The sequence below is a fragment of the Rhipicephalus microplus genome, chromosome 2 (assembly GCF_043290135.1).
Source record: "Rhipicephalus microplus isolate Deutch F79 chromosome 2, USDA_Rmic, whole genome shotgun sequence".
NCBI classification, from domain to species: domain Eukaryota; kingdom Metazoa; phylum Arthropoda; class Arachnida; order Ixodida; family Ixodidae; genus Rhipicephalus; species Rhipicephalus microplus.
Window position 1 is genome coordinate 137,244,858 of NC_134701.1, and position 17,081 is coordinate 137,261,938.

General features: G+C 43.7%; 1 protein-coding gene across 1 annotated transcript in view; it reads left to right on the plus strand.

Moving 5' to 3' along the window:
- The first annotated feature begins 2,389 nt into the window (after positions 1–2,389).
- The window catches only part of LOC119169739 (MAM and LDL-receptor class A domain-containing protein 1), a 242,581-nt gene continuing 227,889 nt past the window's right edge, over positions 2,390–17,081 (plus strand). Inside the window, exons 1-3 of the mRNA XM_075886844.1 lie at positions 2,390–2,596; positions 14,332–14,463; positions 16,196–16,449. Coding sequence (XP_075742959.1) covers positions 2,488–2,596; positions 14,332–14,463; positions 16,196–16,449 — 495 coding nt within the window. The 5' untranslated portion in view covers positions 2,390–2,487. The remainder of the gene's footprint in view (positions 2,597–14,331; positions 14,464–16,195; positions 16,450–17,081) is intronic.

The window sequence follows — 17,081 nt, forward strand, 5'->3', positions numbered from 1 at the left end:
TTTTTTTCTATTATTACCATTGGCTTTGCATTCAGTTTCATTCAATGCATTGCAGATACGATTCTCAAGCAAATTAAATATTTATATAATTTATTTTTTTGCATCTTTGTCAAGGATTTGGCCGTGTAAATTCTGGATTTTTCGCTCACAAACAATGACGCCGGAACAGACATTCGGATTTCAGCAAAACAAGCTCTTGAACGCTCTCGCGTTAAAAACTGAAATACCACTCAGATTGAAGCACACAGATGCACTTTTGTTTATTTGTATTAATTCTAAAGAGCGTACCCAAGTAGTTCTTAAGATTGCTGTTATATGAAATAAAAAGAGTATCGCTTTCCTAATAGTTTGAAAGAAAACTTAGAAAACGCGTCTCTCATATTCGTATGGTGGTTTTGGGACGTTAAAACCCACATATCATCAAAACTTGGGAAACCGCATAATCAATAAAAAAAATGGCAGATCTTGCATCCTGCGCGAATTGATGATTCGCGAAGCACGGAAGAAGAAAGTTGATATGTCACTTTAATATCAGCAGAACGTTGCGAAGCGGACTTAAACTATGCCATACCTGACTTCCATAACATGAATATTGTGTTTGTATGTGTGATTTACCTTCGTCGTCTATTCACGTTAAGTGATATTATATTTAGTAGCACGTGAAGTTATAGGTGGAGCTAGCGAAACTGCCGCGAGCAAGCTATGAGCTCAACAACTAGCCGCGTTTTAACTCACACGCATGTCACGATTATCATGTTTGGACGTGTCACTTGCCTTCATCATCTATTCACGTCACCTGATAGCAAATTTTCTGTAAGTGTAGCTAGGAAAATGGCTGCGAGCGCACTATGAGCGTAGCAGGTAGTCGTGTTTTACATGAGACGCATATCATAATCATCATGTTTGGAAGTGTAATTCCCATTCGTCGTTGATTCACGTCACGTAATACCGAATTTTGTATATTTGAAGCTAGCGAAAGGGCCGCGAGCACATCATGAGCATAGTATGTTGTCATGTTCTTGCATTACACTCATGTCATGATTATCATATTTTCACGAGTCATGTACTTTCGGCATGAATTGATGTCACGTAACACCAAATTTGGTATATGTAAAGCTAGTGAAATGGTCGCCAGCGCATCATGAGCGTGGCATGTAGTCATGTTCTTGCATGACACGCCGCTCATGGTTATCACGTTTGGAGCAGTAATGTACAGCGGCGGCCACGTCTGTGTAGAGCACGCGGGCCGTCTGTTTTTGCTCTGCGGCACGAAGCCTTGAGGGAGTATCGGGCTCCGACGTGGTCAGCCTGAACACCAGACCACGAATGCTCCTGATACACCACTTCAGAGCTCGAAAGTGCCTCAAGCTTTGGTGCTGCTTGGCGAAAACCGGCTGCTTGCATGCTCTACACAGACGTTGCCACAGCTGTACCTTAATACTTCATTCCGTAATACCCAAATTCGCATATGTGAAGCTTGCGAAACGACCGCAAGCGAATCATGAGCGTGGCGTGCAGTCATGACTAATCATAACATGAAAATTATGAGACGCATGTCATGATTTCTACGTTAGTATATGGCGCTTATGTTCGCCATGCAGTCGTGTCATACCATATAGGTTTTGCAAAATGGCATGTGAACGAAACCACCGCAAGAGCAGCAATATTGCGAATTGCTAATCATGACATTCATGACATATAAGTGATGATTTCCATGTCATGACTAGTAAATTCTTTTTGTAATACATTCGTGATATTCGATACGAAGTTTGGTATTGATACCATTGTCGAGACGCCCAGGAAAGCTAAGTGTAGTAGGCGGATAGATAGATATATATATATATAGATAGATAGATAGATAGATAGATAGATAGATAGATAGATAGATAGACAGATAGATAGATAGATAGATAGATAGATAGATAGATAGATAGATAGATAGATAGATAGATAGATAGATAGATAGATAGATAGATAGATACGCTTGAAGTCGCCGAAGTTCAGTAAGAAACGCTTCGCATATAAAGGAACAAGTTAGAATATATATAAAAGTTAGTCGATGCTGCGTAAATTGTCACGATTCTGCTGAACGATGTTACCCGCCGAAAGCGCCGGCTTGGCCTACACACGCTGGTAGAAAATGACGCAACAGCGATATGAACGACACTGGCGATATGAAGCTTGACGAACGCCATCTATTGTTCCGCTGAATAGACTTTATCTGGCTACGCTTTCACGTCTTATCTGCCCATATCTTTCACTCACGACCCCCCCCCCCCCCCCCTTTCTGTTCTCTTCTCAAGCTGTGTGCAAGCCCAGGTATCGCGTTCAGGTTACTAACGCCCATAGGATGATTCTCATGAGGTATCTGAGCAGCTCAAGTTACTCAGGGCAGACGTAACATCTCTTTCTCGTGTCGAACACATCTACGTGCGCCTCGCACTGTTGGCTGCTGCCACGCCAGCAGCGTGACGAGGCTCGTCGACGATGTTGTCCTATCGAGCGCGGTCGCTTGTGGTGATGTCTTTTATTACCGGGCTCGTTCTTGCACTTTCACTGGTCCTGCCTTTGGCTCATGTGTCAGTCGCTGCAGCCGGTAAGTGCTTTGTAATTTTGCGTCAGAATTAAAACACACCAATTGGCTGCTTTTCTTTATAACACCTGACCTAATGTAACCCTGATGAAGAGAAGATATGTATCCCGGGCACTACATCTAGAATCCGTTTTACTAGTCCTGAAATAAATGTGGAGTAATTAAAGTTGATGAAAAGGAAACTTGCTGCCAATAAGGGCGGAACCTAACTCTATTGGGTGACGCGTCCGATGCTCTGTGAATTTAGCTATTCGGTGGCGGTCATCCTCCCGTGGGCTTTATTATTACGTGAACTGTCTATAAAACGATAAAATAGAAAGATCAGCAGAGACACTTCCATCATCATTTTTCTACGGCCTCGCGTATTACCATCAAGAATCACTGTGTGCACGCTATTCCTTCCAGTGACTGTTTATTGCGCGATATTACCGCTACTGCTAATCCCGAGATCATTCTGCTTTACCAAATTCCAACATTCCAATGATCATCGTATGGGTTGTCCGATATCTCACTTCTGAGCCCACACTCAAATGCATTAGGCCATCACGTGTGTACAATAATAGTTAGCTTAGAATAGCTTGTAGTAACTGGAACATTTTAGCTCTTATCGTGATTTGAGAGAATAACCCTCGCTTATAAAAAGTGTAATGCGATATATTATTTGGATATCAAGTATATGCATTGAGAGAGTCACTACCGATAAAGAAGGATTGAAGACAAGGTTTGATAAATTCTGCAGTTTTACAGGTCAGATATGTGGTCTGGTTATGGTAAACTTTGATGACATAAATTAGGATACGCATTTGGGCAGGTTTATTTTCCATTACTAGTACAAAACGAGCGCTAAAGAGATGGGACGAAAAGAGTACACAAACAAAGGTACGAAATAAAAACAACAACAACAACAACAAAAAACTGGCACATCCCAGGTACTGCGGAAATTATATGCGAAGGACGAATGGGGATCGTTGATATGTTGTTTTTAAATCAGCACAACGTTAGGGGGCGAACGGACGTAGTACACAGTAAACACAAGAATAAATGTTATGCGCAATCTAGATTAGATGCTAGCTTGCTCTTTAGAGTAGTGTAACAAAAGCACCACTAACGTTTGAATACCCGCCACAGCAGTGGTAGGCTGACATATTAGGGAGCTTTAGAATAGTGCACAGCGAGCCCTTGCGGTGCGGTCGCTGCCTCTGCGCATGCGTCGTAACGCGAGCCACCGTTAGCGCTTGCGGACCGCACGCAGAAAATCCGAAATTGCGTGCGGCGATCGCGGCCCGCATGCGGCCCGCAAGCGCTGGTTTCGACGCTACGGTGTCGCTGCGTTCGTTCGTTGCGGAACGCAGCAGGGCAAACGCTGTTCTAAAACTCATATGGCGCCCGCTATGCCCGCTACGCCCGCAACGCCCACAGCGCTTGCAAACGGTATTCTAAAACTCCCTATTGTATATCAAGCTAGCGAACCAGCCGCAAGCGGAACACGAGCGTGGCGCGTAAATTATGCCGTACATCACTTGAATGTTGTGATTTGGATGTTAAGGCGATAGCGTTAAAAAGCTCGTGTCGCAGAAATTCCGCCGTCAGCGTCGGCACCATTGGTTGCGAGCGAAAAATTGAGAAACAAGAAACTAAAATAAAAAAACAAAAGTTTCGGTTTCATTGAGGATTGAACTCGGGCCGTACGCGTGGCAAGCTGGTGTCCTTCCAAAAAGCCACGATGTTGCTTGCAGCTGGTTCGGGAAGAAACACTACATAAATGCCATATAGTGGAAGGAGTCTCCTTAACGCATTTTTTCGACAGGTGTCACGACGAAAACAAGCCCATTGGGCAATTTATGGGCGCATATGAGGCCATCAAAGTACGTCGAAAAATGCCGGGATAGTGCAGCCATCACCGCTAAAACACAGAGGAACTTTCAAACAGCTTTAAAAATGGAAAACTTTTTCCATCTAGTGGAAAACATATCATGCCTTTCCAGAGGCGTTGATCAAGCAAACAGCAAACGCTAGATAACGTGCTGTCATCTGTGAGTGATTGTGAGACTCTCTATGCCCTCCTAAATGGCAAGCACATGGTGTGTATCTTGGAGGCTATGCGACTTGCTTAAGATAAAAAACATTTATGTACCATTCGCGCCCGTGCGCTGCTACAACCTACAGTGTGAGTGTGTGTGTGTGCGTGCGTGTGTGTGTGTGTGTACGTGTGTGTGTGCGCGTGTGTGTGTGAGCATGCGTGTATGTGTGTGTGTGTGTGTGCGTTTGTGTATCTGTGTGTGCGTGCGTGTGTGTGTGTTTAACAACACATGTTAATAAGTTTTGCACTTAGCAGTTGAAGGGTGCACCAGAAGCCAGATTTCACAATCGTGTTAAACTTTTAAAAGCGAAGCCTAAGGGTCCCCTAATTTTTTCTAGCAGCCATTGATATAACCATTCGCGATAGCAGAAAGGTGGCATGGGGAGCAACTCTCCCTTCGTTATTTCAGAACACATAAATATGGGGGCGAAGTCTGCCTCATACCTTTATTGATTTGGAACTGTTCCGTCGTTGATCAAAAAACGACGTTATTAACACGCAGGCTTTTGGGAGTTAAGATCGCCAAAGAAACCTGTTCTTTCATTCCAAGTGCTGGTTCAGCTGCTTGCTGACCAAGTTTGCACCCAGGAAGTCAAAACCGAAGGCCGACTATTGCAAAAATCAGTTTCATTATTTCAATCATTTCTCGGCAAGTTTTTGTTTAGATTGAACCAAAGGTTGAAGAGGACTCAATAGAAATTTTGCGACACCCTCTGCCGGGTGGGATACTCTGCGCACACCTACGAATATTGCCATGGGTGTTAAATTTTGACGTGCTTGGTATAAATTCACAAAGACTATGAGCGATACTCGGTGCAGATCGTGCCTCAGTGTTCAAGAACCTTCGCGTTTGTAGTAAATAATTTTGTTGAGATAGCGCACAGGACGCGAACACAAAAGATTATTCCAGAGCTTGCGCGACCACTAGTGACAAGGCTGGAAAGTAAGACGCGCGATGTATAAAAGGCAGTGCATCTTATCGACAGCCGATGTTCTGCTCGCCGCTATCAGTGCCAGCGCTAGTGTTCATCGCTATACTTTGGCTTTCGGTTTAAGAGGGCTCACCCAAGGAGGACATTTTGCCACTGCCAAGATGCCGGAAACATGCTCTTTTCCGATGGTGCCCACCTAAAGATCAAGTGGCTTTGCTATGTTATGTAAATGCTACGTTAGTTCTATATTAAAAGATAGTTGGTCCCGACGAAATAACACACAGGAACGAGTATGGATGACGGAGTCTTCAAAGAACTTTGCCTTTAATAAGAGGCTCACTAAGGAAAACTATAGTAACTGTAAGACGCACTTGGAGCACTATGTGACCCGAAAGAGCTCCCACATTAAACTCGTTCGGCGTTGTAGGGAAACGCTTCATTTTTAATCGCTGAACGGTGGTAATTTATCATGCCCCTAGTAAGATGGCCGCCACAGCTGTCATCTTGCCAGAGTAACGGCTTCACTCCTTCGCAATAATTTCTCAATCCTTCTTGGGCTCACCAGCTCCAAAGCAACTCAGATTTGAACTTTTTGTGTTCAAAGATGGCAGCACTTACAGACCATAAAAAGGTGGGAAGTTCGATCATGCTCTAGGTGTCAAAATCTTACCATGACACTGAACTTTCATTTCGCCTGTGAAAGTAGCGCTGCTGAAAACTTGCCCGGGACCACTTGACAACGCGGTGACCACTTTATCTGAAAACATTCCAAGTTTTTAAATGCGAAGCATTTTTTATCGAGCTTCAGTGACTTTGAGCGTATCTATCTATCTATCTATCTATCTATCTATCTATCTATCTATCTATCTATCTATCTATCTATCTATCTATCTATCTATCTATCTATCTATCTATCTATCTAGCCGCGTACGACTCTTAGCTCTCCTGGCCAAACTTGTCATACCAAACTTGGTGTGACAAACATGACTGTGTGAAGAGCATATTTGACTAGTCATAACATGAAAATCATGATATGTATGCCATGAATGTCATGATTCACATTTGATGGTCCTGCAGCTCTCGCGGTGGTTTCGTTCACATGGCATGTTGTAAAACTGGTATGTTATGACATGATTGCATGGCGAACATAAGCGACAGACCTTAACATGAAACTCATGACATGCGTGTCATGTAACATTATGAGTACGTTCCACGCTCATGATGCGCTCGCGGCCGTTTCGCTAGCGTCACATATACCAAATTTGGTATTACGGTACGTGAATGAATGACGAATGTATGTCACTAGTGTAAACATGATAATCATGAGATGCGTGTCATGTAATACCAACGTTACATGCCACGTTCATGATGCGCTGGCGGCCGTTTTGCTAGCTTCACTTATACCAAATTCGGTTTGACAGGACATGAATGGATGACGAAGGTATGATACTTGTGCAAACATGCTAAACATGAGATGCGTGTCATGTAACAACATGACTACATGCCACAGTCAAGACGCCAATACATTTCGACGTGACGCGGTGCGCGTGTTCGCCGGCATTCATTTCGTCACGTCACGCTGGCGTTGCCACGCCAGGCACCGGTCCTGCAGCCATTAACTCGCAGGCGCGTGCTGAGCTGCGTTGCTTTCACGCATGCGCGTTTCAGCGCGTCCAGCGTCCCTCGGTCATGAAAAGAGGGAGACGCAGTGTTGTCTGGGGAACGCATCGGCGCGAAATGCAGCATGTCGCATTTCGCGCCGGTTGCCGTCGGGCCGCGCCGACGGACGCTGGTTGCGCCTGGCGTCAGACTATAAGTGCTCGCGTTTTGGAAACGTAGCGTCACTGTTCCCAGCGTGCGCGCCCGTCAACGCTACATTGGAGTATAATGGTCATTTCATGATGCGCTCGCGGCCGTTGGTGTTACGTGCCGTCAATGGTGTTACGTACCGTCAAATGATGGTGTTTGTGTTACGTGCCGTTGGTGTTACGTAGACGTTGGTGTTACGTGCCGTCAAATTTGGTGTTACGAGCCGTCAATGGATGACGAAATATATGACTGGTGCAAATATGATAATCCTGACACGCGTGTCATGTAGGAACATGACGACATACCACGCTCATAGCTTGCTCGCGGCCATTTTGCTCGCTCCACATATACTAAGTTTGGTATCAAGTGACGTGAATAGATGACGAAGGTAAACGAGATATCCAAACATCATAATAATGACCCGGAAGTCATGTACGGCATCATTTATCTCCACCTCGTAACATTGTGGTGATTTTAAAGTGACATATCAACATTTCTCACTCGTGCTTCGCATATCATCGATTCCCACTGTACGTGGGGTCTGCCACTTTTTTCTGCCTGAACCGTAGCGAATGATACCACGGGGTCAAAACTATTTAGGGCCTAGTGATACTCCAAATTTTCGCTTTTGTCACACCACATCTGTAGTTTTAACAATGCTAATTATTTATTTATTTATGTATTTATTTATTTATAATACCGTCAGGGCCAAAAAGGCATTAAAGAGGGGAGTTGGTAAATACATGAAAAATACAAATAAAACAATACAATAAAAGACAGATAATATTAACATTTCTGCAGAATGTACAAAAATAGTTATTTCCAAATATACAAAAACAGAAGCAATAAGCATAGGTAACACATTTTCTTGGTTATACAATGTTAGCTAATGTTTCGTGAAAAAGTTTGAAGTCAGTGATGGTTGCGACATTTGAGGGAAGGCGGTTCCAATCATGAGATTTGCGGGGAGTAAATGACTGAGAAAAGGACCTAGTGTGACATGATGCGATTCCTACCTTATTGCGATGATCAACACGGTTTGAGATGTACAGAGGCTGGAGTATCAGGTCATTATGAAGTGTAGGGTGATGGAGAATTTTATGAAACAGTGAAAGACGGGCGACTTTTCGTCGGTGAGCCAATGGAATAAGTGATAAATTAATTTTCATTGAAGTCGTACTTGCAGTTCGGTTGTAGTTAGAGAGGATGAAACTAGCAGAGTTATTTTGTACTAGTTCAAGAGAGGTGATGAGATTAGCATGACTGGGATCTCATATGGCAGATGCATATTCGAGTTTGGGGCGTATGAGAGACTTACAGAGTACTAGTTTCAAGGAAGAGGGTGCTTTGGAGAAGTTACGTGGTAAGTAGCCGAGCATGCGATTAGCATTGTTAATCACGTACTCTACATGAGTTGTCCAACTTAAGTTATTTGTGATGTGCACGCTAAGATATTTATAAGACAAGACGGAGTCTAAAGGAACGTTGTATAGGTGGTAGGGGTTAAGATTCGAGTTAGTTCTTGATACGTGCATTATCTTACATTTCTTAATATTGAGTTCCATTAACCAGATATTTCACCAATTAGCCACATTACTTAGGTCAGTTTGAAGTGTTTTAGTATCATCAACATTGGTAATTTCGCGGTAAATAACACAGTCATCTGCGTACAGATGTATGTTAGAAGTTATTGAAGAAGTTAGATCATTAATATATACAAGAAATAATAAAGGTCCCAACACTGAACCTTGAGACAAGCCTGATTGCACTTCAGTGAGTGGTGAATGACGGTCGTTAGCGGTTACGAATTGGAAACGATTAGAGAGAAAACGTTCTATTCATTTAAGAATGTTATTTCCTGAATTATGTTCTTTGACAGCTGTCTGCTGCTTATTGTGAGCGGCTGTCGCAGATTTTCAGCAGCCCTTTGAACAAGATGCAATAAGATGTTATTTGCTTCCTTGGGCTATGGAGACAAGTATCAGTGCCTCCAGTTGGGGTATGCAGAATGCATGGTAGATGAGGTCGGCCAAATAAATTTTTCTCCATTAAGACGTCAACTTTTCCATCCGCCCCCTGCATTAATCTATGACAATAAGTCGTGTTTGTTTGACAAAGTTTGTTTAAGGACTTCTCTAGTATAATGTAGTAACTGTTCGTGCACGCTACACCTGCAACGCGCATTTTAGACTAATATGCCTTAGACCCACAAGAAGCAGCTCACTTGCGAAGTTCTGCTTCATGGTGTAAAGAACAGCAGCGAACAAGGTGGTAAGCCCACTTGCTGCTGATGTCATGCTCTTGGACATGGTGAACTCGACGCTCACTTGGCAGGCCAAGATAAGAGCAGTTGATGAGGTTAATCATGCGGTATTGTGCAACACGAATGTGAAGAATTGAAAAATGCGTGAATACTGGCTTTCGGTGGAGACAACATTTACAAGCGGACTTTTTAGGGGCGAAGCTCTTTATGGCGTCATCGTCGCCCCGCCGTTATCGTTTGTGACAACCAGTGGCACATAGCCGCGAGAGTGCGTATGTGCCACAGGAAATAGACTCTTAGGGGCGAAGTTCTTTGGCCATGGGTCATGGGTTCTCAATGTATCTGGTAGGTAGCCACCTCTTGTTTAGTTCTTGGAATGCCCTCGAAATGGTGGTACTTGTATATAGTCATTATATGATGAAAAGATGCGAGATGGTGGTTCTTGGAGTATTCACTAGACTGACACCCATACAGACAGACTGACAGTCACATGGACGGACAGATCGACCCACGGTTGTACGGATGGAAGGATGAACAAACGGACGGACAGACGCTTTACCCACTCATCATCATTCAGTCCGTCAATGCGCTGTTATTTTTTTTCTTCGGGGCTTTAACTCAGCGGTAGGCTGCAAAATTTTTGTTCCCAGATATTTCTCTTCTTCATACATCCATTATTCCCTGAATTTCTTCCTGTTATAAGCGACAACAAATAACACAACACATTCTTCGCTGAACTAGTTCTGGAAACTTCGCCAGTAAATAAGAAACCAGATGAACTAAGAGTTGCTGTGCAATACAGAGAAGATATTACATCATTTGGATGCTGCTGCAAAGTGAGATATAAGTGGACTAGGACCACAATGCATTTTTCTATCAATAACAATTTTTGACGACATTTCAAGCAAATTTGATGGCGATATCTTCACTATTACGCAGAAGGCATGACACAGGGTGGCATATTGGGCAAGTTGGTGGAACACCATTTTTATAACGCAGCGCTTCACCGAACCAACGTCGAGAAAGAGAGCTCACTAGATATCCTGTGTTCATCCGTGCATGTTCTTTGCACCCCTTCTCTCGTACTTCATTTAATAGTGAGCTGTTTCGTCATAATATTATATTTATAGGCATACCACGTGTTTGTTATGAATGCACATCGCCAGGTAAAAACAAATGAGTTTGCGACAACTATTTTTCACAGTGGACAAGATACAGGCCAACTTGTGGAACCAATTCGTCCCTAGCCGAACATAGTTTAGGGGTGAGCGTCTCAGTGTACCCTTTCGACCACTCAGCAGCCAGGGCAGCAGCACAACTAAACCATGAACTTCATCGCTGAAACTGTGGACGTAAATTCGGGTCGTAGTCAGTGACAGTTTAGAGGTTATAAGATTCGTAATGCAAGCTTCACGCCAGTGCCCTGCGGGTACGTGTGAAGGCTTGTGCGATGCTCCGTCGCGTTCATACGACGATACTGCATCGAGCAGTTGTATATCACATAACTTCAAAGGCGGCGAATACAAGTTGTGGTGCCTTCGAGTGTTGTCAAACGCACTCCGAAAGTCGAGAATTTTACCGCTTCATAAAGACCCTGAGCCTATGGCACTCCGAAATTTCATTTTCAGCTTGCTTCGACGTTTTTTCAAGTAGACAACGCAGCCGCTACCATCGCGAAAATCTTCAAAGCATGTCCTTCCCACAGTAGCGCCAGCTGTCTAAGAGCCAATTTTCCCGCCTTATATTCACTTTGTTTTCTCACGTGGACATAAATTTCATCAGTATTTACGGTCAAATAAAGAGGAATGGTCTGCTCGAGCTGAAACAAGTCAAGATGTCTAATGTTCACTGCAATTATATGTGCATTACCACAAAGCTTCTGTCACAAAGCCACGTGTACTAAATATGCAAATACTTCAGTAAACGTATTGTGCATTAAAACTGTTCCCCATGCTATGTGTGCCCGTTTGGAATCCTCGGGTAGCTCAGCATAGACAAAGCCAATATAACTTTGTCATAATATCTATGTTGCTGTAGGTTTATGTTTAGATTTAAACTATGTCCATGCGTTTTTAGAACGAGACCCCTTACAATTTTCATGTTCAAGTTCCTAAGTAAGTAGATAGTGCTCGGCGACATTTTATCTAATAATATTAGCACTTGAGGCAGTAGTATTACATTTTCAGGCGTGCGCGTTAAAAGGAGCAGGAAAAAAGAGAGGTTCCTTGAAAATACATGCGTGATACATAAAGCAATCATACGTATTTTCTGTGCAGTTCGTCCCTTTTGGTTTTCTGTGCCTCGGTAAATTGAGAGTTTTACTGATATTTTGGCCAGGCAAAACGTTAAATACACCATTTTCTTCGTTTGATGTTGTCTTTTTTTATTTTCCCCCTAAGACACGCAGAACTGCTACCTGATTTTATTAATACTATAGTGAATCTATGCCTATAACATTTCTGTCATTCTTAAACGCCCATTGAAACAACGCACGCGCCTTTGAATCGTTTTTCCGTAGTTGCTGCTGAATCAGTGAAGTCACTTAGCAGACGTGATTAAATGATAATGAATGTGAAGAGGTTGTAGTGGCTTCTGCACGAAGCATTGCATGGTCTATGTTACAAGGTCGATCACTTTCACTCTATCTTTACCTTCGACTGCACCGATCACATTGTGTTTTCTCTTATCTCAAGGAGAAATGGGCGGTGCATAGACACCCATTGTTTCTTATCAGCCAACACTTTGAATATGTTTCTCCCTTGCCTAACATTGTTGCATAAGCCTGCAGCCACGAGAAGCATCTCACCGATTATAATCGCAATTGAAAAAAAAAATGTGAGTCGACAAATCAACGTACGTTCGCGCACGGTCAACTTTTGCTCGGAAAAATAAGACTCACATTTTTTGTTCTCTTATTGCTCTTTTATTAAAATGCGTTACCCATATTTCTATTCCTGTGTTTAAGATGACACACCCGAGATATTATTATGGCGTAGACCATAGAAGATATTTACATTCACATCACGAAACCGCAATATGATTGTTGTAGACGTCGCAGTGAGCGGCTACGTAAATTTTTGGCCAGCTCGGGTTATTTTACATGCAGCAGAATTCAAGTACACGGTTGTTCTTGGCACTTCGCCTTCATCAAAATGTTGCTACCGAAGCCGGGAATAAAACCACAGCCTTCGAGATTAGGAGCGTGACACCAGACGTGCGAAATCGTAAATGGAGACTCCACAATACTTTTTACTAGCAGGGGTTTCTCTGTGGGGGTCGGGACCTAAGTTTGTAGACAGCTGCTCTTTCTTTCGCCTCCACAATAAAGCGGCCGCCTTCGCCGGGAGTGAAACTAATAACACCGGTGGGAGTGTTCGCTTGCACCGATAAATTGCTTAAGCCATATTGGGTCCTTCCTTCACACCTCAACCATTTTGGAGTGATTTCCTTCTATAGCGCGTTGTATAGCGCAATGTATAGTATAGCCTTGTATAGCACATTTCTTTGTATAGCGCATTTTCCTTGTATAGCGCATTTTCGCAAAGTACTTTTAAACACTTGTGAGGCTTTATCGCAGAATATTTGACTGCTTCCCAGCATACAGTTTCCTAATATTAAACTGGAAAGAAATATCGCACTAGTGTTTATGGAAGCTGCAATGCATGCCGCTTCAGCTGCAGCATGGCAGTGATCGTGTTGGATGGATTTGTCAAGGCAGCCGTTCTTTCACCTTCAGTTTACTTCGTGTAGCCTGTAGCTGGTTTCTCGCAAGACTAACCCCCGTATTCATGAAAGCTCCTCGACTCGAATCTCGTCCTTCGCTTGAACCAGCGGAGCACGGCGCCACCGTTGTCAAAAATTGACGCTGCGGTTCTCGAGAATCGCTGCAGATTATCCCTGATGTCGGGCGAGTTGCTCTCCCTACAGACGCCGCTGCAATCAATTTTCTCAATTCAAGGTGAAGCGTTGAATGAAGGGTTGTTCTTGAATATGGGGGTAAGTTGAGTTAATATTCAGCAGTTCCTTTTCACCACAAGACCTATTTAGTTTACAATGGCACACTCTTTTGTGCGAAGAAAAAGTCAAAAGACAAAAATATTCCTAGCCACAGGTGCTTTCAAAACAGCCAACACGAAGATTAGACAAATTCGTCTACACTCTTAGTCAAATCCTGGCTAGAATACACGCCAGTTGGCAGGGAATCAAGTCAAATTATGGCCCCTTATAGTCAGTTAGTTACGTGGCTCCGCAGCCGTGTCCCAGTGTAACCAGCTTGATTCAAAGTGGCCTTCAAAATAGGCGGTACAAAGATTAGCCGGGATTTTAAGTCAAATTTTTCCATGCTAGTTACGGCCTGCGCTTACGTGTGACATTTCTGTAAGCGACATGGCCTTGACGCGGTTGCATTAAAAGAAGCATTATTTTACGCATTCAAGAGCGATTTCTCGCCAATCGTGCGGTAGATATTATGAATATATATATATATATATATATATATATATATATATATATATATATATATATATATATATATATATATATATATATATATGAGCTCGCCTGCTCACAAAAATGTTACACCTGTGTTACAACAGTGGATTCACCCCTCTTATCTTTTTCACATTTTACTTCTAATTTCTTTTCGGTCTTTCAGACACCTGTACCTTTCAGGACGGCATCTGTCCAGAATGGGTGTCGTCGGACTGTAAAACGAGCGCCTGCTTCCAGGCTCGAAAGGTGTCCTCTATGCAGCTCGGACCCGCCTACGACCATACAAACAAGAGCGGTAAGGAATGTTCGCGCACGTTATAAAGCACAGTAACTCTTATTTGTACAAATGAATTTAAACCCTAAAATTTTGGTACCGCACTAGGTATAGAGTTTGCCGTATTTCGTGATCTCGCTTTTTCACTGTCAAAGAAAGAATTGGAAGAATAATAATGAAATACAAGTTTACTTTATTGCAAATTATTGGTAATGTTTTCATGATTACTCCTAACATTAACAGTGCTTTCGCAGAGCTAATGGAGAGTTTGAGTAAGACGTGAGATAGAGGAGCTCTTCTTGAACCCCAACTCTCGTATAAGCAGGGTGCACCAGATAACTCGAAGTAAAGCTTAAAAATATGCCGACGCCAGGAATGACAACGCGACCAAGCCATGCTGCTGACTGTAACACACGGTGCGTCTAGGTAATTTTAGATGCGAAGCAGCTCTTTGAATGGCTTGTGTAACGCTGTCCCTCCGTCCGCACTGCTCCTCTTGTCGCATGCGTTATAGCGGTGCCAAGTAGCTCACGCCCTCACAGCAGTGTGAGGTGACATCTCTCTTCCCCCTCGCCTGCCACATGCTCACCGCGTGTCAGCTCACTCGCTTAACTCTCTCAACGCTCACAACGCTCGAGCCCACTCCTCGCGTGAGCCTCATCTCACCCGTGCCACCTCTCTGCATCTGTCGGCGAGAAGGCGCGCCGGCAGAGGCACGCAGCGCATTGCACGCGCCGAGAGAAGCTCGTGGCGCCGACAATGTGGACAGCGCGCCACTGCTCGCAGCGCGATCGCGTTGACGAGTTGGCGCCGTTGCGGCATGCTTCCCGCTAGTGTGCGCGTACCTTTCCCGGCTGTTGCCGGCGTTACGAGGGTTGAGAACGCCTATCGCATTCCCGAATGATGGCGTCAACACCGATGAGGCGCGAGCGAAGGACGACCAGCGGCAGTGGAAGACCAGCGGCAACGACGAGGTTCGAGTCAAGAACACCGATCGCGTTCGAGAATACAGACGGCGCGCGGGTAACACCAACGAGACGCGAGCCAGTGAAGCCGAGCGCAAGTGCTTTTAACGGTTCCCGCCTCCCGTGTCTTTGCGTTTCGAACAAACGTTTACTCGTGTAAACGCTACACCGAGTTTCGCTTCAAACTGTTCTTCTAGTGCCGACGTCGACGCTCGTTTTAACCGGGCCACAACACCGTGCTAACCGCTGCTGCTTCGCATTACATCAGGGTTCCCTTCAGGATAACGGCCCAGAAATTTTCGTTTTGCTGAACTGCCTAGTTAGGCAAGATTAACTAGGAAAATAGTATGGCCATGAACCAGGGCATAAAACTCTCACGATGTACTTTCAGATCATTTGGGAAAGCATTCAATTACACAGTTTCGAAATTTATATTTATTAAACAAGTGTTTTCCTCTTAACTGCAGATGCTTGCGAAGCGCACAAATTAGGAAGTGTGCTACAAGAGCGGTTCATTTAAATGTGTACTATGAAAATTTTTATAATATAACTGCGCTGTGAAGAAAAAAATTAAACCCTAACAATTGTGCCATAAAAAGAAAACAAACTATGATATTGTCAAATAACAATGCACGTGTTGCTGCTTGGCAACAAATACCTTGTACATCAACTTATCTTTTATTTTCTCCTTGAGTGCGCCTAGCCAGTTTACGTCGACTTTCATTTCTTTCATTGTAGACCAAATAAACTTTTTTTTACTCACAAACTCCCTGCGTTGACTCATGCAGCGGATGGCTGGAGCGCTTACGCAGTGCCATCACCAAATGGCTGGTTGCGTGAGGCCAGATTGAGCAGAATGGTGAACGGGCCATTCTGCTTCACCGCATGGTACCACCAGTCGGGCACGGAACACACACAGGCCGTGTTCAGCGTGGACCATCTGAAATCGCACACAAGCAGAAACTTCTTTGACTCACAGCCGGACATGTACGGTCGCTGGCAACGGGTTCGGTACTCGGAGAATCGAACCGCCCGATTCGCGGTGGGTAGAGCTGTGTTCTTGTTTATCTTTTTTAATGTTGCGAAGTGCTGCATAAGCAGTTCCCTAGTATTTACCGGACCACCCTCCCCCCAAATCTTGCAGTTTCGTAGTGAAAACATGCAATGCAATCAAATAAATATACAAGAAAGCATAGGTTATGATGACACTTAGTCACTGAAAGGACACTACACATACATGCAATTCAGAAAAAAAAAAAGGAGACTACTACATCAAAGACAAAGCTGAAAACTGACATTTTAGGTATCTCACAAAAAAACCATGCAGCGCCGGCCTGGAAGATGAAATACAAAAAAAAAACATTTGCAATAAAAGGTTTATTACGGAGGGCAAAGTTATGCCTAGCATCTGGGCCCCGTATTTCGTGCGTGGTGTTCTTGGTTTCGAAGTTTTCCCGATTCATAAGGAATACAAAAAAGAATATTCAACTAACTCAGCTGAATCGGCCAGCATTAAAATAATATTATCACCGGGAAAAAACTGCCAGACTTCGAATGAACTTTATGCAATCATTCATTTCATACTGATGCGAAGAACAAGGTGCAAGCTATAAGTTTTGAAACCATTGGATTATCAGCAGCTTGGAAGAGTTCTGCAGAAGGATGATCTCTAAG